This window comes from Orbicella faveolata, unplaced genomic scaffold, assembly GCF_042242905.1.
Source record: "Orbicella faveolata isolate gen_17 unplaced genomic scaffold, um_ofav_v1 contig_12, whole genome shotgun sequence".
Lineage (NCBI taxonomy): Eukaryota > Metazoa > Cnidaria > Anthozoa > Scleractinia > Merulinidae > Orbicella > Orbicella faveolata.
In genome coordinates this window covers 26,487,210-26,511,636 of record NW_028301539.1, presented here as the reverse complement: position 1 = coordinate 26,511,636, position 24,427 = coordinate 26,487,210, and the positions used below count along the sequence as shown (strand labels likewise).

Genomic DNA, 24,427 nt, shown 5'->3' with positions numbered 1-24,427 from the left:
CGTGAGATATTAGTGTCACGCATTTCTTAACAGAGGCCATTTATGTCAGAATGTTTAGGGATTTCTTTTGAAATAATTGCAGATATGAATAGATCGTAAAATCTTTTTATTCTACTATATTGATGAAACATGTTGATGCCCTGGTCCCATACGTTTTCTTTTTTCTTTCCTCTAAACTGAAATGAAATTGCGCCGTGAAAATTCTTTTACCTTATTTTTTTCACGAAAACGGGAAAATAATTTACCACAGGAACATGCTGACTAAGATGCAATTTACAGACTTTGCTGTGGCGGATCAGACTGCAGAATATTGTAAAAGCTTTTCTTTTTATATTTTCAAGCGTATTAGCATAACATTACGTATTATTTAAATTCACTTTTTAAATGAAAAATTATAAAACCAGCTACGTGTTCCACCTCGAAAGACGTTTAAACGAACAGTGCATATGATATAAATTACAAAATGATCGACTTTAAATAAAAAAAATTAACAGAGCTACGCACCTCTTCAGAACCTGTAATTTCGTTCGCTAAGGGCTAGATTCATTGTTGTTTGCGCTACTGTTTTCTCAGCCAATCCTGCAAAGCTTTCCGAGAGATGCGTGCCCCCTAAGAAAATAATTTCCTCGTATGTCTTACAGTAATTTCCTTTTTAAAGCTATGTCAAACATTTTTACCGAAGCCTAAAAATTGTAATACCTACGAAGCCTTTGGCCTTGGTTTACGTGATAAAATATAATTTCCTTCCGAGTCCTAGATCGCGTTACATGTAGTTAAGAAATAAACAAGATAATGCATCCGCCGTGACTGATTAAAAGAGAATAACTACTTCATACAGAAACTACAATATTACTTTCCTTGCCTCAGAGAAATTATGGAAACTCTTGAAATTTTGGGAGATGTGGACTGATGAAGCTTTTATTGGTTATTAGTTATTTATTAGTTACTGTCTCCCAAATATCCACTTATCTTAGTAAGACCCAAGAGAGATTGTTTCCTCTTCTTAACGTTTAGATAATGTATGCGTGAATCCTAAACAGCAAGTAGCAAAAGTCAAATTTTGCTTATCCTATATGGTGCTTTTTACACCTGTCTTGTTGCATATGTTTTTTGTTTTTTTTCATTCCTGGAAATAAATAAAATTGTCAGAACGAGATATTCCTAACCCATTCTACCCCTCCCATAGCAATTCTAAATCACGATCTCAAAGTGAACGCGGGAACGCAGGTTGAATTCTAAAGGCTGACGACGACACGCGAACTTGAGAACTGAGTTAGTGTCAATCAGTTTATAGGTGACAAATGCCACCACTAAGCGGAGCTAGAGAAGTAGGAAGCTAAAAAATAACAACACGCAAGGATGCATGGGTAAATACACACAAGACTACATGATGCACATATGTATCGAATACGCTGAACAGTACTCAACTACTACTACTGTAGTACTTTTTTGGACATAACGGTGGTAGTGAATCAAAAACGAACCAAGAAACGAAGGGAAACGCAGAACGGCCTTGTGTTAACCAAGAGACTTATGACTGTTATTTACTACCAACCTGTTGATAGTAACAGTTTTCTGTAATACCAAGACTTAACTCACGTGCGCTTAAAATATAGACAACCACTGTTAGTCATTGTGCTGATATTACAAACTCATACGAACTGAAACAACGTAAAAAGAATGATGACGTCATTAACTAATAAAAGTATTTTATACACTAAGCAAATAAAGACGAATTAAAACTACAGTTAAAACTTCCCAATACAGTTGAATACCGCTATTTCGAATTCTTAGGGAAAACGAAAAGCACAGTAGTTCGAAATAGCCGATAGTAAACTGACTGAATGGCGAATTTAAGGGAAATGAAATTGAGTTCGAAATAACAGAGAATTAAAAATAGCCAAGTTTGAATTTGCGGGGTCGAACTATAGTCCGAAATAGCGAGAATTCGAAACAGCCGATAGTTTACCGACTGAAGGGTATATCCAGGGGAAATGAAAAGTTGAGTTCGAAATAACGGGGAATTAAAGAATAACCGAGTTCGAATTAGCGGGGTCGGACTGTATTTAACAATTGAGTAAAGCACAGGCTTTTGACTTCATGTTTAAACCTCACTGGCCAGATAAATTCATGGTCCAACCCAATCCTTTCCTCGATGCAAAACTTAAATTACTAAAAGGCTATGGGATACTCTATATAAAAATACTAGCTGCCAGTGATCATCATAATAATCGTAGGCTTAGTCAGGTCCAAATTCGTTGACGAGGAAATGATACATGAAACGTGCTTTCTTCTGGGTCAGCTGATTGACATTTCTCTTGCTAAGGCCTGCCTCCTTCTTTTTCGGCGCTCTCAAGAACAGGGTACCAAATAAGGTGGCTGCAGTCAATAAAACAGCTTGTTAGAGATAAAACATGATTGACCTTGGATACTTAATGGTCATACAATTCCTCTGTGGGTAACAATGGGAATAACGTCGATTTTCCAGTTAGGTTAATAAAGCACAGTCATTGAGGGCTCTGAGGAGAAGCAAGGTAATGAATAAGTGGGTTTATGCATGGGAGGGAGTATAGGTGCGCGCGAGAGCGCGTGCCTGCGAGCAAGTAGAACGATTTGTAGACTGATGAAAATGATTCGACTTACCCAGAGTTTTGGCGTCCAGTTTATTATCGTTAGAGTGCAGTAACAGCTCTCTCAGGAATGAACTAATATACGTAAACACATTCTGGTGGCTTTGAGGCATCTGGAATATCAACTGCAAGTGAAAATACATACATGAGAAAATGACAGAAACTTGTCTGTACCAACTTTAAAGAAACTACCTGAACACCCACCAACAACATGCAATATCAGACAATGTTTTGACAACAAGAGAGGCCACACGGCCAAAAGCAGTACAGTCGAACCTGTTCACAACGGCCACCTTGGGGACGAAAAAGTGACCATTGATCAACTGGCCGCTGTCGAGGGGTTATTTTAGCAGTTGGGGCGCGCTTTAGTGGCCAATGCCGTTGTGGAGAGGTTAAAATAGAAGTGAGTGTATGGGCCTTCCGCCGGGACAAAAAAGTGGCTGTTGTAGAGAGGTGGTCGCTAGTGCAGGTTTAACCCTAGTTACAATAAGTAGGAATTCTAAGTCAGTTTCATCTCCTTTGTCATTCAGCCCTTGAATCTTCTTTACACAAGCCATAATGCATGGCTCCTGCATATATACCTTTTAAAGAACAAATTTCTTGTTCATACATTTGTTTCGAGAAGTAATTTGTTTCGCCTTACTGCACTACACAATTGGCTTAAAAGACACGCTGCTTTTTCATCCAATCAGAAGTAAAAACCAAAGCCCATCGGACTTGCTCGCACACGTCTTCCTGCGCTTCGCGTCAAGTACAAGCATTTAATTTACTTCTTATTTTGGTTTTGGTCTTACCACACGCAATTGGAAGCCGCTCTGAAGATTAAGTTGGTGAAATCACTTCGAGTGGGGTATGGGGCTGACAAAAAAAAAAACAATAACCACAACAACAACAAAATCGGCCAGCGATTAGCCAGTTGAGGGCAGTCTGGTAAGGAACATCTCGCAGGAGACGAAACTCGTCCAATAAAAAACTAGGAACCCTAGTGAAATGCCGAGTCATGTCAAATCTTACCTGTTTGCAAAGCATGTAGTTATTACAGCACTCAAGAGCTCTCTGGTAAAATGCATAAGGAATCACGGGTTCAGGTAAGGCTTCTAGAAAAATAAGTAAAGCTTCTGCTACGGAGTAAATACTGCCAGCTTGGAACACGTCAAGGAACTATAACCACATCATGCTAGGTGCAATAAAACGTGGATGGCAAAATGGCTTTGTGGTTATATGATCATTTTTGGGGATATTTAGAATTACCCTCAAATCAAAGGAAGCCACTAAATAATACCACAGAAGGGGCGTTAAGACTGGAACTTGCTACAGAAAAAAAAAAATATGGGGAGGAGTACAAAACCCGGCAAAACAGACGGTAATACAAATTTTCGATTCTTTTAATAATGCGACGTGACCTGCGAGGCCTAGTGGCTAAGGCGGTGCACTTGTAGCCCCTCCTCTGCCACTGGCCCGCCTACACTAGCACTAGCTATCCGCGGGCCAGTCTAATTAAAAAAATGTAAATTGAGGAACGAGAATAAAGATTGCTTCCTTACATTAGCCTTCAAATGTTTGTAGTTAATTGTGTTTGGTAGAATCAAGACATACTGAATGTGACATTCCTGAAACAAGATAAAACAATTGGAAAAAGTGGGCATAAAATTACAAGTAAAAACACCAGAAGGATACGCAGTTTACCACCACGGCAACAATCTAAATGTGTTCTGATCGCTTCCAAATCTCTCTCAAATCCAGACTGCCTGAGAATGTTCTCCTGAAGGGAAACCAAGAGTAGTATGTTAGCAAGATTGTCTTACGTGCTCCATCGTGTAGCACTCACGATTTGTCTCACCTGGCGCATGCCAAAGTTGAATAAGTGATCTGTTAGAAGCCACAGCTCTTTGGGAATTTCCAGTGGATGGGAATCTGGTGAAGCTGAGGGATTTGATGAGTCGATATGCTCCTAATAGAAGGGAAAGAAGACAAATTAAGGTTTCTTTCTGAGAAATGCAACTATAGTAATATATATATATATATATATATATATATATATATATATATATATATATATATATATATATAATAGGCAATTGTGGAAAACGAGGACGGACAACTTCGAGCGAAAAAAATATATATACAGTAAAAAATCTAAGAAATCTAAAAAAAAAAAAAAGAGTTTAAAAATTTAATAAAAATAAACGTTTCGGTCAAAGACCTTCATCAGTTGCAGTGCAAGTGAATAATAAATTACAATAACCTTAAATAAGTTTACAGTATAAAAAATGACATAATATTACAAAGATGATTACATAACAGGGCGTGGTAACACATGAAAACGAAAAAATTAACCAATGATAAACAATCGGTAATTACTAAGCGAGATACTATGACAATGCGGTACAAAACTCAAAAGACACAAACCAAATAAGAATAAATAATCAAATATAATACAAATAAGATTAATATAAAAAAAGTAACGCGATTCGTCGAGTCAGCCGAAAGTGTGAAGGGACCCGCGTGTAAAATATTCAATGTTCAAAAAAGGCGGTCCCAAAATCCCCAAACAAAGCCCTTGAAGCTATGCCGCGGCAAGGCACAACAGGCGCCCTAAACAGGGCCCTTAAACAACAATAATGTAATAAATTCCCCGATGGGGGCCCCTGAGAAAACCTAGCGCTAACAAAGCTAACAAGATCCAAGGTCAGGGCCTTTGAACACCTGAACTAAGATAACCGCCAAATTTGCAAGTTATTTTTGCGCTAATTGTAGTTTATTCTTTTTTTCGAGTGGAATTCCTGACGTTTGTTCAAGCCAAAAGGTGCCAGAGAGAACAACTGTGCACTCCAATATGCCTCTTTAGTGATTAAAAGCTTTTCGATGTTACTTGTATTGTTTGCATTTATCTGCACTTGATCAATACACTGGAAAGAAAAGTCGTTTAAGTCGTGCGGTGTTCTGTTGAAATGCACCGCTACCTCACAAGTCTTTTTCTTGGTCAGCATAGCAGACTTGTGGTTGCGAAATCTAACTCTAAAATCTGTTGTTGTAGAGCCAATGTATTGTAAGTTACATTTCTTACACGAAGCCAAATAAATGATATTTTTTGAATCACAGGAAAGTTTCAATCGTATCTTATAGCTCTTGCCTGTTTGAAAACTTTGGAAAGAATTTGATTCAACAAAGTAGTTGCGACAGAGATCACATCTTGTTCTTTTGCATTTAAAGCAACCCTTAACCTCAACAACCTCTTCAACCTTAGTGTTAGAGCCATAACGAGATGGCGCTAACAACTCCTTAAGGTTTTTAGATCTTCGAAAAGAGGCTATGATGGAATTTGGCGGAAAAAATTCTTTTAATTTGGGGTTGGATTCCAAAATACCTAGGTGTTTTCTGATGATGCGACCAACATCAGGTAAATTTGGATTAAATGTTGTTACAAATGGAAACAATTTCTTCTCAGCTTTGGCACGAGTTCTAAGTAAGTCAGTTCTAGATGTAGTTAAGGCTTTAGAAAATTGATCTTCCACTAGTTTTGTGGGATAACCCTGATTGACTAGATAACCCTTGTATTCAGTTGTTCTCTCGGCAAGAAATACTTGTTCAGAGCAGTTTCTCTGTAACCTAGTTGCTATGCCATAAGGGATAGCCTTGAAAACGTGTTTGGGGTGAGCACTTGATGGTGGAAGATACAAGTGGCTCTCAGTTGGCTTTGAATAAACGTCTGTCTGGATGAAACCCCCGATGAGATGTAAAGTTAAATCTAGCACGTGAAGCTCGCGTTCAGAAAAAACTAATTCAAATTTAATGGTAGGATATAGGGAATTTATAAAGTCAGTAAACTCATGCAGTGCAGGAAGGCCTTGTTGCCAGAGATCAAAAACATCGTCACGGTATCGCCACCATAAAGTCGGCTTTATGGTGAAAACCTGTTTGCCATATTTGTCCAGTAGAAAACCTGTTTGCCGTAGAGGTCGGCGCGCGCACGCTAAACTGTCACACTCTCCCTCTTTCATTGATAAATTTATTGAATACAGCAGTTGGATAATAACCTGGTATTCGGTGCAGTTGGATAATAAGGTAAAGACGGCTCTTGTTAGCTTTGTTAGCGCTGGGTTTTCTCAGGGGCCCCCATCGGGGAATTTATTACATTATTGTTGTTTAAGGGCCCTGTTTAGGGCGCCTGTTGTGCCTTGCCGCGGCATAGCTTCAAGGGCTTTGTTTGGGGATTTTGGGACCGCCTTTTTTGAACATTGAATATTTTACACGCGGGTCCCTTCACACTTTCGGCTGACTCGACGAATCGCGTTACTTTTTTTATATTAATCTTATTTGTATTATATTTGATTATTTATTCTTATTTGGTTTGTGTCTTTTGAGTTTTGTACCGCATTGTCATAGTATCTCGCTTAGTAATTACCGATTGTTTATCATTGGTTAATTTTTTCGTTTTCATGTGTTACCACGCCCTGTTATGTAATCATCTTTGTAATATTATGTCATTTTTTATACTGTAAACTTATTTAAGGTTATTGTAATTTATTATTCACTTGCACTGCAACTGATGAAGGTCTTTGACCGAAACGTTTATTTTTATTAAATTTTTAAACTCTTTTTTTTTTTTTTAGATTTCTTAGATTTTTTACTGTATATATATTTTTTTCGCTCGAAGTTGTCCGTCCTCGTTTTCCACAATTGCCTACAAATTTCATTACTCGAGGTTTGGACTACGAATCCTTTTGGATCCTTCTGGCGCGTGGCATCCCTGTTGGCTCGAAGCATCTTAACTTTTATATATATATATATATATATATATATATATATATATATATATATATATATATATATATATATATATATATATATATATATATATATATATTTTATTAGATGTTTTAGTGTGTAGTATCGCTGTATATTTTTACGAGTTGTGCCGTACTTTGACGAGCCCGTAGGGCGAGTCAAAATACAAACAACGAGTAAAAATACACAGGGATGCTGCACACCAAAACATGCAATAAGAGATTTATTATCCAACTGCTGTATTCAATAAATTTATCAATGAAAGAGGGAGAGTGTGACAGTTTAGCGTGCGCGCGCCGACCTGTACGGCAAACAGGTTTTCTACTGGACAAATATGACAAACAGGTTTTCTACTGTACAATATCGCTGTATATTTGTACTGTTATTTGGACGGTATTCGGTGCAGTTGGATAATAAGGCAATTTACCGCACCCAAATTCGCAAGTAGTCAATCAGAAGCCGTCCTGATATCCTGCGATATCAAGTAATTGATCTGATATCGCTAGATATCATGCTCACTTGGTCCAATTTGGGCACGGTAAATACCTTTTTTGGTACGCTTCGGAGCTGGCATATCAGGCGAGTTTGGTATCACCATGGGCATTTTGACTCGACTACGTCTCGCTAAAATACGAATCATGGCTCGATCAAATTCGCCTGATATGCCGCCGAAGCATACCAAAAAGGTACAATTAGGTAATAATAGTCAAATGGAAACCAAACTCACCAAGTTTACAAGAGTTGCAACAGGAACTTCTCTGATAGGTCCGTACATGCGTACCAACGCTTCAATAGATGAACCGAAAACACTTGGGAGATAGTTACCGCTGACCGACACCTGTCTACCGTTAAGAAAATTACTGCAATATTGAAGGGAGCTATTTTCACTTAGCACAATATTACCACTGGAAGTAATATAATATAAATACCTCTCAGGGGTTTCATTAAGGGCCGGGCACCGGGCAAACTGCCTGACCGTGAGGATGATTTTCAGTGCCCCTCTGGTTTGACCATCTAGCGGAAGGTTTTTCTTATAAAGAAGTTCAGTTCTAATAGTTTTGCCCATGTGTGAAAAGAAGTTCCCTCCTGCTGAAAACGTTAATGAAACCGCTGATTATCACAGAAAGTAACTGTACCTGCAAAAAATTAATGTTTTTTGTCGCGCACCCAGCTCTTGGAAATTCGACAGTGATGATTCCATAGAGAATTAGTCTGTGATCTTCCATAGGGCTGCGTTTTCAGTATCGAAGTGCTCATCTTGAAGACAGCAGACTCAATATTCGTAATTTGTTGTAAGTTATAAGTATTGCAATGTTAGTAATGAACTATAGGTAATGCAAGACATGCAGTGAAAAAAAAAAAACTAAATAAAATTAATAAGTAGACTATGTAGCAACGTAGGAAGACACTTCTAGGTCTTTCCTACAGAACATGTGACTACTCCAAAAAGGGTCAGCGAAGGAGCTTATAGATTTGTGAATTCCAAGGATATAAAAAAGTCTTTTCCACCCTCCAAGTGAAGAACGAGAATATCTTCAAGTTTCTCGTCTCCAGAATTCATGGTTCTTGACGATTCTTTATCAACGTACACAGTAAGACGAACATGTTTGGTGCCTCCTGCCAGGACAAAGAACAAAGACTGTAAAACTACTCAAAAACAAGATCACGACACTTCTAACCTATTCCTTTCGAATCCAAGCTGTAGACTACAGCTTTAACTTCAATCTCTTATTTCCATTGTTCATGAAAAGAGACGATAATTAAGTAAATTGACACAATCATGTGCGTCCAACTGCAATCTTTATCCCGGGTGGTAATCCTTACAATTACTACCCTGGATATGTTACCTGTTGTTATAATCCCCATACATGGTTTGACAGTCAACCAAGGCTTACAGTATTCAGTATCATCTAATTTAGCTACGAAAGCAAACCGAGCTGGCACCTGTCAATCAATCAAACAGTCATCAATCACATAACCAAACCCAAGTTTCAAAATACACAGAAAATGGTAAAAAGACAAAAAATAAACCTTAGTAGAGTACCTATGACTATTTGCACAGTCATCCCATAATCGAGTATCAGGCAGGGGCGTAGCCAGAGGGGGGTGTTCCCTAAGGGTCCACCCCCCTCGCCCTTTTCTGGTGAAATGTTTGTTTTAGTAAAAAGCAGCCCTGAATACGTTTACTGAGTTTCGCAGTAAATGAAAGCATGATAATAGCCTTTACGAGATGTTGGGAAGAGAGAGAAAGAACGGATGGAGGGTAAGAGTAACGTAAGAACTGTATTTACAAATTAGAATTGGTCCAAACAAAGAGGTAAGTGCTGATATCCAGTTCAAACCAAAATACTCACCTGACCAGTGTTTACAATTTCCAAAGTGGCTGTCTGTTTTTCAAGAAACTGGACATCTTTAAAAATAATCTACATAGAACAAGAAAAAAATAATCACAAACTTGGGGATGGAGTTGTGATGTTCAACCAAGCTCTTAGAGCTAAAATTCAAATAATTGTGTTGTAATGTGGAATGAGAATCAACATGTTGAGCTTGAAATAATAAAGGTTGACAAGTTTCCAATCCACTATATGTACAATACCTCTGTGGTACCCAGTTGGACTTGGGGCAGGTTTTCATTTTCTTTTCTGTCAAGTTTTCGTATGACATCTTCCATAACTTGTCTTTCTTGCTCCACATTTACAACTCTGACCTGTCAATAAGTAGCAGTTCTTGGAGGTGAGCAGTAAAATCACATGCACGCAAAGACACTTCTAATAAACATATGGTGGTGGCTTATTCCTCAATGTACAGTAGTTGTAGACACTGTGACTTTTATTCTTATAGCCTATTCTGGGCTCCACTCTGTATCTGGTGTAACCAACATTATTATATGGATTGTGTTTGTAGTCGCTATAAATAAAGCACACTCTGATTGGCTAACTCTAGGGCATTATTATCTGTAATGCCCATCAGCTGATTACGAGCCTGCAAGAACAAAGCAGAACGCCATATAATAAACTACTTCTTAACCTCGAACATTTGGTCTTTACAGGAAAATCTTAAACCTCAGTCTTGCTGTAAAATGGCAAGGTCTTGGTTTGAGATTTTCCCAGTCCTGACTCTTGCTTAATAAGTAGTTAAAACTGAATAAAAATGCCTTTGAATAGAAAACAAGGGAAAAAAGAAAGTAGGGTAACATATCTTGAGGTTCTAAATTATTATTTTTTTATCCTGTCTAGGATTTTGAGGCCACACATTGAATCCACTTCTGACACTTAATGAGACATAAAAGCATGAAATCGTAAAAATGCTATCTCACAATTCGTTTTTACTTGTTAAGAAAGCTTTTGGCAACCTTGTACGTAAAATATAAAATATCTTTAATGTAATTATCCCATGCCTATCATACATGGATCAAAATGCACTGTCTTGTTTTACAGACTTGAAAGCAAATAAAACATTATTTGTTGAGTTAAAGCATTATCAATGCTTGTGACAGTAGAATAGAGCCTTGTGTATCACTTTTAGACTTTGAAAGGTCCCCACCCTCTATATCCCACAAAATTGGGAATGCCTCTTTACAATGCATCTAGAAGGGAGTGCATGAAGGGAGGCAGGTTTTAATACTCGTCTGGTGTCTGGGTTACACTTACCCCAACTTCAAACAAGGCGCTGACAGGTTTATGGTCACTTATTTTTAGTTTATTATGGCTACGATATTCCAGCTGGTTGACTTGAGATCCTGTCCATAAAATACGATCACACCAGGCAGGGGCCCGACCTTTTTCGCTAAAAATAAAAAAAATTCAAAAAAATTCAAAATAGTCTCAATATAGTACTCAGTGATCCAGACCTGCTTTCATTGTGACTGAAATGAAATCTACATTCATTAAACATTGCTGGCACATTTCTAGCAGTAATAAACAATCTCTCCCTTTGTGTATTCAGTCCTTCCTCAACTAGAGGAACATCCAAGAATGATTCAATCTGAAAAATTCCACCTGATGATTAAGGACTATAGAGGTCCATGAAGAGTCAATGATTGCTTTTCACTTGCACTCACAAATTTAATACCACAAAAAAAAAGTCCTAAACACTGAACAGATGAAAACTTTCAGGCCTAGTTCGATCTGTATTAAACAAGTTTTATACTGCTTCCATAAGAACTCTCTTGTCCATACAATCTTGTGCTTATATGGTTAAAACGTAAATGAGCAATATTCTGAGTGGCTCTCTTACACTTTGAAAGTGCATAAAGCAAAACCACACTGAGCTAATTTCCTCTACATGCGTGTTAGACAACCTTGTACTGATCAAATCCAATAGTAAAGTAATCACTGAGTTGACTCAACATTCTTAGGTTAAAGTTTTATTTGCTGCTTGTTATTAAAAAGCGACGTCATCTATGCACAACCCTGTCATGTTAATAATAAAATCACCTTGTGTCCCAATTATCTGTTCCTGGATCGTATTTGTAAGTTGGTTTGAACTTGATGCTGCCTTCTTTAAAACCTTTAAAGCATTTCTTTTCTTTTTGTTCTTTGATGAGTTGATCATTGGCTAGGAGTTCTTCATACTGCCCTTTATCTGCCAATCTTCTCACGAGATCTGTATCCATGCCACTGATCCTGTAATTTAAGTCTCCTAACCAGAACACAGCCCTGACAGAGAGAGGATGTTTTGATTATGTGAAACCCTGGAGACAAGCTATGTGTTTAACAAAATACATATATTCATGAAATGTGGCTAAATGTAATTTAGGCACAGTTTGAGTCGAACCAATGCTGGCCAGCAGTCTCACAGGGTGACCATGCTCTGTGGGGTCTTATACGGAGTTTTGCAGGGATTATGTGTTTTTCTTGCCAGCTGTTTGTCTTGAGTGCCATTTGTGCTTGTAGCCTGCTTTTGCTCCCTCCCCTCCCTCCCTTTCGCTGGCGATGGTATGTATATGGGGTGGTAAGTATCTCCACTGAATCTATCAGTGTGACAGCGCCTGGTGGTTGCCACTCTCAGAGTTGCCATGGATACCTGCGTGCTCTACTTGAGGCTCATATCTCGGCTCCACCTTTCCCAAGCTCATCAATTGGCGATTCATCAGTTTAATATTACATATAACTTACTCGTGATCAGTGATTGAAAATGAACCATAGGACCCATTAAACTCCAGCTTGCTTAGAATATCTCTGTAGTCCTGTTGGTTGGAACAAATTATCGTCATTGATTTTTATTCAAGATAAAGATATACCCCTAATATCTTTCAGTTAAGAAATCCAAATCTAGTAATACCCAGTCATTATGATTGTTGAGCGACGGTAGACTCATAGGAAGGGCACTTACTTCCAGATTGAGCAGTCTGGATTTGAGGCCTGGCCAGAGAAACTGCATTGTGTTCTTGGGCAAGACACTTAACTCTCACAGTGCCCCTCCCAACCCAAGTGTTTAAATGGGTAGTGGCGGATTTTAATTAATTCTGGGGAGTAACCCTGTGATGGACTACCATTCCATCCAAGGAGGAGTAACACTCCTAGTACTTCATGCTATAGAAACCAGAGATAAGCACCAGCCTGATAGGCCAGTTGACGCACATGCAGACTTTACTTTCACATGTGGTCTCATCTACAATCATGGACAAATTGTGTTGGAAAAGGCCAAAAACATGAAATCATAATTGTAATGCCTACAGAATACATGTTGACACCCCCATTCCCCCTTCCAATGTTGGAAAATGGTTAAATGCAAACTTGTGTCAGATGAAAGTGTTTTGTCAACATTGCACAGGGTTGGGAAGCGGCAAAATGTGTATAGATTGATTTTTTTCCAACCCTTGTGACCAAGTTTGTAGCTGCCAGTAATAATTATAATTAATACCGACAGTACTAGTCTCAGCTGGCAATCAATAACCAAATTTACCCACATCCTCCAAAATCATGTGGTTAGACAGCTGTGTGTAATGAGATGAGATGTGTCTATGAAGCTTCAAGAGCAACCAGGTGTGTGGGAAATCTATTGACATCTAAGTGCAATAATTCTTTAGAAAATAGCCCAAAGAAAATACATGCACTGATGGGTTTAAAAATCATACATCCTTAACTCGATAGAAACAGAACTAGCACAAGCTGTTGAGTTAAGATGGCCCTAGTAAGGAGAATTTACAGTTTGATGATCAAAGTAAACAAGCTGTTTTCTTTTTTTGTCACAGAATTTTCATAAAGAACTGAAAAACTTGTTTTCCGTGTTTCTAATATCGAGTTTTGGTATAAATCTACTAGCGTTCTATCACAACTGCCGTTCTCTGATTGGTTACGCTACTTGTTATCTATTCTGTGATAGATAGTGAGTAGTGTGGCAGTGTGCCCTTGTTAACAAAATGATGTCTGCTTCTTGACATTTTCGAAGTGTCTGTGAAGAGGATTTAGATAAAGTTTTGAATAACTAGTAGATTTATACTAAAACAATTAAATTATTGCCTCTCGATTTCTATGTGTGATAGTTGACTCGAGCTGTGCCCTCGTCAACTATCACATGATAGAAATCTTGTCTGAGCTCATAATCGAATTGTGTAATAGAAACACTTGTGGAAGTTTGAGAGAATTTGAAAACACTGTGGAAACACTTGCCTGTTTAATCATGTTCTCACAGCATTTCTCGTTCTCCCAATTAACTTCCACTTGTGTTTCTATAGCTCAATACTGAAACACGGCATACATTTTCAATTTCTTAAATATTATACTTAGCATCACTATACCTGGTTTCTCCTCTCAAACTCCTCTGTATGAGCTGCAAGATGGGAGTTTACAAAACAAATACTTGTGTTGTGAATCTGCATTCTGATGGCCACACCTCCTTTGTTACCCTGTTTAGAACCAAAGTGTAGCTAATGAACACAACAATTAAGGGCCTGTTTACAGGGAGGGTTACCCTAGCAAACGGGTTAACCCTAGCTGGAGGGCAAAAGATAGCCTGGGCTTACAAGCAAATTTTCACAGGTTGGGTAACCCTACAACCCAGGACAACTTAATGCGCAGTTACACTCAAAGGGTCTGGAAATAAGTAGAAAGTAAACTGTTAACTCGGGTAAGCGGGTTAACCCTACCTGGACTGTTTACAAGAGAAAAAGTTAACCCGCCTGCCAGGGTAGCTCTGGCACACAGATAGGGTAACTTGCCTACCCAGGTAACCCTGGCCGCTTTGTAAACATGACAAAGAAAAAATGAGGAAATGTGTGAGTGCTAGGGTAACCCGCTTGTGAGGGTAACCCTCTCTCCTTGTAAACAGGCCCTAAGATCTAGATAATACATTACTATATAATCTTGCAAAGGTTTTCTGTACCCGACAATGCACTGTTCAGGCCTGGAACCAAGCAAAATCATTGGCTGTTTGCCATCAGCATAGAAACTCTGATGCAAAGTCCAATGATATATTAATTTTTAGTACTTAATAATGTGAAATCTACTAATTTCTTTTCAATTTTTACATTGTATAATAATTTAATTAACAAACTTGCAACTTTACTATTAATAGTAGAGACTGACCTGTCTGGTTTATGCACATATTTGTACAGCTGTACATTCCCACTCTTATTTTCTTTATTCATTTATAAAGATACTAATATTAAAAACTGGATCAATGCAGATAAATGAGGGAATTCAATGGTTTTCATTGGCTTAGCCTTCATGGTGTATGAGCCATTATACCATGCTTTGCAAATATGGGAAGTGTAATTGTAACTCTTTTAGGTGTTTTAACTTTAATTTATTTTACTTCTATTCAGTTTTCTATATTTGGGGGCACTTTTAATAAAACAGTTATGGTATCATAATTCTTATTCCACATGTGCTTGTTGAATATGAGATGGTTAATAGTTAACTCGTGTCCAATGCATGCTTGTGTAATAATTGTTAAATAATTTATCAAGTGTTACAATATGTCATCAGGATAAATAAAATGCAAGACTTGCACATAAAAACTCCTCAGATCCTTACCATAAGACCCATGATGCCAGTAGCTACAGTTTCAGCATCAACTTCAGTGACATAATGCTGATACTGGCTCTTGACAAAAACCATCAATAAGATGCCCACCAGACGAATGGTCTTCACCTGGAGAAGTGCAAACAAATGACAAATTTTCAACACATGAAAGCCAAAGGGGTGGGGGGGGGGGGGGGGGGGAATACAAACTTTAATTTAGAGAATCTGATGTGAACAGTCATTAAACATTGTCGTTGGGTTTCTCTATGTTGTCTACATTACTTTGTAGCTTCTTAACCTCAAAACAAAATAGACAACGCCGTGCCCCTTAAAAAAGTACTTTTGCCATAACCTTAGTGTACTGGGCTTTAGGGTGGAGTCCTCGCTCAGCAATCTTTAGCCACTCATCTTCTTTTGGAGTAACATTTTTCAGCAATGTCTCAGCACTGAGGTCAAGCTCCTGAAAACTAAATAAACAAAACCAGTGTTGGAAATTAGCGCTTGCCCGCTCACCAATGTGAGTGCGAAGAGTGTCGGGTGAGTACAAATTATTGACCACTCGCCCGTTTGGCGAGTACATAATACTGATAACACTCCTTTTATTTTCCATTTTATCTCTAAACCAAAACTTCCAGGTGCTTTTTTCACCTTTTTTATCTTTTTAGATGCTCAACTAATTTGCCAATAATAAAACACAACTTAGTGTTTCATAACATAATAGACAAAATGAAATATGGCTTCCTTGCAGTGACGCATCTTTCTGGGCGAGTGAAAGTAACACTGGGTGAGTGCAGTTTGAGAGTCACTCACCCGAATGGCGAGTGCTGTCAAAATTTAGTTTCCAGCACTGCAAAACACCCTTCTGTAAGTTGTCTTGTAAAGTAGAACCCCACCTTATGGTAGGTCACCTTTTTATTATGGCTACTTCTTTGTTCTGGCAAAACACCCAAAATTTTCTTGTAAGAAAATCCTGTTAATGCAGCCACCTCCTTAACACTCCAATGGCCACATTCTGAAATCCCAACCTGTATATTATTATTTTACCCTGTTTACGTATATGGCACTCTAACCAGTCATGTTACTCTTTCCATAGATCCTTTGCATAAATGGCGTCTAAATTTGAATAACAATAATTTATACATCCTTAGCCTCATACTCGTGTTTCAAGACAAAGGATTTTTTCACATGAATGTGAGGCTAAGGGTATATACGTATTGTTATTCAAATATAGGCACCATTTATGCAAAGGGTCTACTGTTAATAATATATTGTAAGTATGTATTGATTGAACTTGATGGTTCAATTTTTCTTTAAATTATTTCCACATTCCCGATGCTTATTAAAGAACAGTTGCATAGAAGTACAATTGTGATAATATTTACTCAATTTAGACCAGTCATGAAATTTGACCCTAGGTCCTTAATAGGACCACCCCATTAATATGGCATGAATGTGGCATTAATATGGCATTAATATGGCCAAATTTTCATGGCCCTTTGGCTCCAAGTGGCTTATGAAAAGAAAATGTCTCACCCCAGACTGAACACATCAGGTGGATCTTGATCAACAGCAAGCCAAGGTGCCACATTCTCTGCAGGAGTCTGGCCATTGACATTCCATGTTCCAACAAAGATTCTACATTAATACACACATTTAATTATAACATGAGGCAAGTTGTCAATAGCCATATATGGTTGACTGTGGAATAATTTATAACCTAGAGTCACACTAAGCTCTCAATGTGTACTTGTAAAGGTCTACAGTTAAACAGCCTTCTCTGTGAACATAACCCTTGTACATTGAACACATATTGAATACTTATGCCTTCCTTGTTCTTGCTGTTTGTTAGTTGGTAGTTTTCTGAGAAACGATATATCTAGCCACAAGATATGAAGTTGTGTCTGTATAAATAGTCTGACTTATTCTTTTTCTTTCATCTACACTGTAGTATGTTTTGCTTGCACAAATGTTACTAACCACTTTTTGCACAGTGCCAACAAGGCAAGAATGTCTTTTATCAGGAAAAATTCATTTTGGATGAAAGAATTTCTCTCCACATGTTTTACAACTCAACACTTTAGCTCCTGCATTGTCAAATGTGCTCATTCTGACATGACTTGTCTGTTACTGTGTACATGTAGGTATACCTTACAGTTGCTTTGCCTTCAAGATATTTGTTACTTTAGTTTGTGTTTAGAAACTTGTTACACTGGACAGATGACCCCTGGGGGAACCCCCATATAAAATGGACAATGTGCTCGTTGGAAATTTTGAAAAGAACCCCTAAGCGGTACCAAGATCCAGTTTCGTAGGCATGGCTTGCATTTTTTTTAAACCCTAAGGGTACCAATTCTAAAGCAACACATAACCTCCTGTTGAGTTTTTTCTTTTGGCTCAATACCCAAAAGGCACCACAAACACTCCCACTGTCAACCTTTTGAGGCTGAATATGTACCCTTAAAAGGTATTACAAGCACCCCTATCCTTTTTATATGGGTGTCACCACCCCCCCCTCCCCCACTCCCCCCCCCCCCCGGATGTAACTCACTTCAGCTTTTTGATATGAGTGTATTCCGATTCTCTTGTAGCCATGTGCAGTTTAATAAATCCATCCCTGGCACTAACGCTTGTTGGCAGGATAGACCTCCTGGGTAGTGCAGGTGAGTCAGTGCTTCCCTTATCTACTTCATCAGAGGCGGTTAGACTCGCTGACGACAGTGATGGGTGTATGGTGGGTGAAGGAGAAAACCCTGGCATTCCAAAGACATCTAATGATGCATCGTCTGGTTTGGATTCTGAGGCTAGTAAAACAATAATTCAAATAACAACATGTCGATGCTACCACACACAGCCATTCCCAAAAGACATCAAATTTCTTAAATTTCTTAAACAAGGAAATCATAACCATCACCATCATCATCATCAGATGGAGATTTCCTCAACTGATATATTCTGGTAGTTTCAAATTGTCATGTGGCAGAGATTTTGATTTCATTCCTCAAATTTAAATGCTTTGCTGGACATTGCATTTTCAACTCTCACTGCCCTTCATGCTTTTTATGTACTACATGAAACAAGCTCAATTTGTTGGACTTTCTTAGAGATAATAATTATTATAATTGCTAGCATTGCAAATAATCCAACTCCAAATTTTATGCAGTAAAGGGCAGAGGAAGAGGTGTTCCACTAAGTTTGCTATTTCTAACTTTTTATTTACTAAGTTCAAAATTCCTCTTTGTATATTTTACCTGTTACAACTTCTGATCCACTTGAGCTTGCTACTTCTAGGTGATCCCAAGGCCAGCCATCTGTTTGAATCAGTGACTGAGTAATTAGTTAGTTATATGGGTTATTGACCTAGCGTGAGGTCAAGATGGTTGGATATGGTGTGTTTATGGACCGAGATGGAGTCAAGGTCTGTAAATCCATATCCAGCTGAACAAGTTCAGTCAACACTGTTTTCTTGCGGGACACAGTGGGTAATCCAAAGCTGGCAAGATAGCGCAATTTTGCTCGCTTGGGTAGCCAATCGAAGCACCGGATTCAGTTCACCTTGCCTGCTCACTGAGCTAGACATTTTAGTGATAAAAAAACTTATTGACCTCAGATGTTGTGGGACTGCAACACTCATTAGCCCTAGTGAACATTTTTCCAGGATCTTCAAACTTTAAAGGACATTTGAGCACCATCTTGAGGATATGGAGAATCTTGGTAAGATCCATGCAGAAATCTCAATCTTTCAGAAATTGTTACTTGAGTCTTCAAAATTTTCTGGACCAAAGTACTCAAGGACATTGGTTGACGTCTTTGTAGTAAGATCCTTGTCTTGGCTAGGGAGGACCTTTTAAGACTCAGAGTACACCTTACAGTGATACTTACCTACGCTTATGAAACTTTTTCTTCCAATCAACTGCTGATATTTTTCTAGCCACTTGAATTCAGGCACACCAACCATGTGAGCCCTTTGTCGATAAGCTTTACAGGTAAATAAACAAAAACTTTTATCAGTAATAACCTATTAAAACAGACAGGGTTACAAAAGGAATGTGGTGAGAAAGAAAAGGCGAGGAACCAATTGAGACTCAGATTTTAAGGAGAAAGTGGAGGTGGTAAGGTCACATCTTAAGGAAACAGGCTAACAACATCACCCAACAGGCACTAAAATGGAACCCTCTGGGTAAGAGGAAGAAGGATCACCTAAGGAACTCCTGGAGAAGGGGTGTGGAGTCTGAAATGAAGAAGTGGGGCCACACCTGGACCATACTAGGAAGGCTTGCCCAGGACAGAAGCCGATGGAGAACAGATGTGGTCAATGGCCTTAAGTATGCTCCAGCTGAAGCTGAGGGACAAATCAATCACCTTATTGAAACCACAACCAGGGTATTGAAACCCCTTACTCTGGAATTGTTGTAGCTAAATATCTGTCACTATTAATAAGAAATTCAAACCAGTTCAAATGCTAATAATAATATTGAAAGAAGTGGCATCACCTCCAATGGCTTTATTCAATTCAGCCAAGAAATTCTTTCCTTGAGTATCCTTCTTCAACTCAAAGACAAGCTTTGTCTGGTCGTCAGTCAGGATTTGAAACCGTACTACACCTATAATAGAAATGCATATTATACAGTCACTTTATTTTAAAAGCAAATTTTTATTGTGCATGATATGACTCAATTTGCATAACTGCTGATTTTGCATTCCAATATTGCTGCAATTATCAGTGTATCTTTCTAATTAAGATTTTTGTATTGCAGCTAATAAAAATTATACATATCTTGGGTGAGTTTATGGACAATGCTATGATGATATTTAATTTAACGTAAATGTAAATGTAAAATGTAAATGTAATTTGTTTACCCACGGAGCACCAAGGAGTTCACAGAACTCGTTCAGAAATGTCCGTGCAATAAGTTTCTTTAAAAAATTTACATGAACAGCATATTAATTGATATAGGATGTTGCAACATGCCAAGTATTACTAGTTAACAAGAAAAAAATGATAATTGTAATAATAATTTTTTTAAAACTATTGACTGTCAATTCATTGTTTACCCTCTTTGTCGTTACTTTCATCAGCTGGTTGATCTTTACATACAAAAAATATTAAAAAAACCAAAACATTTGAATATTAGTAAGATAGACTACAACCTATTATTTTAATGTTACTTTCTGGCTGGGAAGCCCATATAGTGAGAAACCGTGACCTTGGAAGGTCTTGGAAATGCTGCCCAAGGCTGCAAGCCAAGGACAGCATTTTCAAGTCCAAGGTCGCAGTTTTTCACTTTACAGACTGACCCTAAGCTGGTAAATAACTTATTTATTTTTTCCTCTCTCTCAAATCTTTTTCTAATTGTTGACCTTTTCCACAACACAATGTGCCTATGCGTTACCGTTAAACCATGGTCAGAGATAGGAAAATCTGAACTGCCGTAAGAAACAATCAGATTGGAGGATTTGTTACTGAAATGAGTGACAACATGAGAGTAAACATGTGTGTGTCACCTAGCAACACAACAAACTGTCACACTGTCACACTTTGACCTCAGCCAGGGATCAAACAAGGATGACTTGACCTGGAAGAGGTGCACTGAGAGCCAGCCGATCACCTTCCCTCTTACATTATATTGCACATTATTATATTATACTTTTTTATACACAAACAAATATCTCAAACACATGACTTGTATATGATTGTCAAAATATGTTGTTACTAACATTTCTCTGCCAAGTGTACAAAATTGAAGTTAAGTACCAACTAACTCGAAAGATTTTAAAAGAAATGTGGACACTACATGACCTCAAAATAAAATAAACGTGAACACATACCAGCCACAGTTGCATACGAAAAAGGTCCACGGATGGCCAAAACATACAGGACCTCTAAATACTTTTCTTGAAAAGATGATTCACCCATCCACTGAAAGATGATCAACCTGTTAAAATAAGTGGTGAGTGTGTGAATTTTATTAAATGCAGATCAGAATTTACATGTGGTAACTGATGAATGGATGGGGAAATATATACATTGCATTGGATACAAAAGGTAATTAGGTCAATTTTTAATTAATTAATATGTATTTTATAACAATGATTTTCTCAGAATTAAATTGAAAATGTTTTTTCCAGGGAATATTTTTACACACCATATACTAAGTTCTTGAATTATTTACAAACAAGCAATCTGAAAGATACTTTAGTCTTAAAATTAATCAACGTTGTCAGGGTTTGAAAAGAACTTGAATTCCAGCTTGCCCTTGGGACAAGCAGCTCTCAAATTTTGCTTGCCCTTAGCAAGTCTTAGTTTGCTCTTCTAGTAGTTTAGTTGACACAAGATTTGCCTGATCCCTGGGAATGAAATGTTACATGTACTTGCCAAGAAGGAAAATCTACTTGTCCCAAATGTCCAGATGGCACTGTGCCCTGCTGTTGTATTGTTCAATTAAACATAAGCTTAAAGTCTTGTATACACCAAAAATTAAGTACCCAGTATCCAGAGTTCTTGTTATGAGAGAAATGAGGCAGCCAACTTTGTTGTGATCCTTCAACAGAACTCCTGTAGTGCAGTATGAACCGTTAAGGAAATAAATAAGCAATACAAAACTATTTTGCCCACAAGTATATATCTCAAAGGCAAACTTTGGAGAGTAACACTATAAACCTTGGCCTTATATTTACTCTTTCTCTTTGCTTTTTTTGGGTTCTTTCTCTCCTTCTTACTTTGCTGGTTTTTGGATGGAGAAAAAGAGGGGGATGGCCTTATTATTTAAAACTGTATCAGGTCAAAAAATGTTCCTGATCCCTAAAGTAAAGAAAAAGTACTAACCGACTCAATAATATTTAATGAAAATAATTTTCATTTAATTCCCAGTCCTGCATTCATGCATAAATAAATCATCATAAAAGTGGACAGCCTTCAATTACAAAGCTACTTACATGTAACAAATAGATTCCATGTTGTTCAGTAATACTGTAGATCACAGATGATGTCATTATAAACAACTAGGTAAGAACAGAATGGCTTGGAGGCGACAGCTGAGTGTATCACTGCTGTTCTTACCACATTTTAATAACCTTCTGTGATCTATTAGTGAAAAGAAGCAAGGCAACATGGAATCTACTTGACCTGGTTTTATAATAATACCCAGAAACAAAAAACAAAGGTTAATGGCCTTGTCTATGTGTCAGTCCACCAATAGATCATAAGTAAGAACCAATCAACATGTGAGAATAATTTGACTTATCATATAAAAACCAATACTTCATGAAAATTTAACAATTTGGCATTGAGCCCTGTATATGGTATTAAATAAATAATTTATTTAACTGAAGAATTTGCAACATATTAATTATAGATGTCTCCCTTCTGTTCACTCACTACGGGAATATATATTAAAATGTCTTTTACAGGAAAAACAGAGACAAAAACTAACTCAATATCAGTATCCACAGGCTGTCGTACTTTATTATATATTATAAATTATAAATTGGTCAGAAATGACAAACAGGAACAAAATTAGACACTAAAAGTTTTGAATTGATCTGAGTAGCTGCGCATCTTGCAATAATTGTGCGCAAATTTCAGCTGTGTTTTTCATGGTATCATCTGATATGCCAACAATCGTTTCCCTGTCAAATCTCGCTTAGTGAGCAATAACACCATATTTCCTGCCGGACGCAAAATTGTTCCGCCTTCAAATTGGCCATATATCATCGAGCAAGCGAGCGCTGTTGTCGGTGTTGAACAGTAATTTAAGTTATCCACGGAGTTCTAATGATAGCTGATCCCAGTGTCACCTCAACAAAATCAATACACTGAGTTCTGCGATGTTATGGAATTTTCTTCACAGAGAATAATAAAAATAACTTTAAATACAAGCGCAGTTTCTCTAACATAACAGTCCCAAGCTATCGAATTATTTCGCAGCTGAAGCCGTTGAAGCAATACTAAATTAGAAATAAAATATGACGAAAAGGATATTTTTATGCACTTCTCCTCACTTTTGAGTTCTTTCTGCACTCGTCCTACAAGATCCATGGTTAAGTGCTCGAAGACTAAGCTGGATTCAGTGGCTACGTTCCCTCGGCTTGTCACCGCCAAAACTACTTGTCATCCGCCATGTTTGTTTTCCTAGTTAGCAGCTAGGAGACTAAGTTCTACATAACTCCCGGTCACGGGCTAAGCCACGGGCAAGGCACGGGCATCCCGGCCCGGGAGGAAAAGTTTACAAGTGAGGCGGCCGGGAAAAGGCCAAAAGTTTACAAGTAAGGCGCCTTACTTGTAAACTTTCGACACTTCATTTTTTTTCCAGATTTGTTTACGGCCGCCCGGCCCGCCCCTTCTCCCGCCAAGAAGGACGGCTGTTTTCGCAGGCTAGGTTTTTCCGTCATGGAGATTGTTTCTGGGCTAGCCATCCAGCACGGCGTTTTTTCGGCTGCCTGCATGAAACAACAGGTTTCTTAGTTTCAGGAGAAGAACAGCGTTGGCACCATGACTAAGACTGTGTCACACAGGCTATGACTTAAGGGAGCTACTAACATTGGCAAAGTACTCTCAACTAATGGCTAACCAATCTCTAGAAAGCAATTTAAGTAAAGGAAACTCAACCAATGAGATCGTGATTTTCTCCCGGGGATCTTCTAGAGTCTCTATAGTTGAATAAAAGCTCACAATTGCCGCAGATGTTCTTTCAAAACTACAGTCGTTGCGCCTAGAGTCTAGGAATACTCTCGTTAATGGCAAGTTTGTCAACATTGGTAGGTCGACACAGGGGCACCCAACAACCGTTTTCTCTCAAATGCTCTTTACCGCTGTTTTAGGCTATCTGGAGTACTTTTAAAGCTCTGTAGGTTAATTTTAGGTTGCGCCAAAAGAATTTTATCTGTTCGGTTATTCTAGGGTAACTTGAGTATTCTCGAATTTATTAGGGCTTTTTTGTCCATTCCCTGAAAACCCTAGGTCTTATCACCTTTCCGAAAATGATAGCTGACCTTTTTTCGGTACCCAAAACGACATTTTTAACAATCTGAGAACAACAGACATTG

The 24,427-nt window shown here is 38.0% G+C and overlaps 1 protein-coding gene across 1 annotated transcript; it reads right to left on the bottom strand.

Annotated features, from left to right (window-relative positions):
- Nucleotides 1–89: 89 nt before the first annotated feature.
- LOC110063969 (inositol polyphosphate 5-phosphatase OCRL-like) lies at nucleotides 90–23,535 on the bottom strand. Its single transcript, XM_020770970.2, has 25 exons — nucleotides 23,364–23,535; nucleotides 21,869–21,948; nucleotides 21,212–21,318; nucleotides 20,438–20,470; nucleotides 19,876–19,986; nucleotides 19,265–19,360; nucleotides 18,634–18,693; nucleotides 17,934–18,186; nucleotides 16,919–17,020; nucleotides 15,738–15,852; nucleotides 15,398–15,514; nucleotides 14,161–14,268; nucleotides 12,536–12,606; nucleotides 11,855–12,076; nucleotides 11,069–11,204; nucleotides 10,015–10,125; nucleotides 9,773–9,841; nucleotides 9,266–9,362; nucleotides 8,911–9,035; nucleotides 8,146–8,256; nucleotides 4,471–4,581; nucleotides 4,308–4,392; nucleotides 3,645–3,772; nucleotides 2,644–2,755; nucleotides 90–2,379 (listed from the first exon to the last, which is right to left on the bottom strand). The coding sequence occupies exons 1-25, from the start codon at nucleotides 23,418–23,420 to the stop codon at nucleotides 2,240–2,242; spliced, it is 2,757 nt and encodes a 918-aa protein (XP_020626629.2). The 5' UTR covers nucleotides 23,421–23,535; the 3' UTR covers nucleotides 90–2,239.
- Between the last annotated feature and the right edge of the window lie 892 nt (nucleotides 23,536–24,427).

Excerpts from the sequence above, each read along its gene's own strand:
- LOC110063969 (XM_020770970.2), bottom strand. The coding sequence starts at position 23,420 with ATGGATCTTGTAGGACGAGTGCAGAAAGAACTCAAAAGTGAGGAGAAG. Across the intron at positions 19,361-19,875 it reads ATTGAATAAAGCCATTGGAG|CTTATCGACAAAGGGCTCAC; the intron begins GTGATGCCACTT and ends TTACCTGTAAAG. Across the intron at positions 14,269-15,397 it reads CTGGCATCATGGGTCTTATG|GGTAACAAAGGAGGTGTGGC; the intron begins GTAAGGATCTGA and ends GGTTCTAAACAG.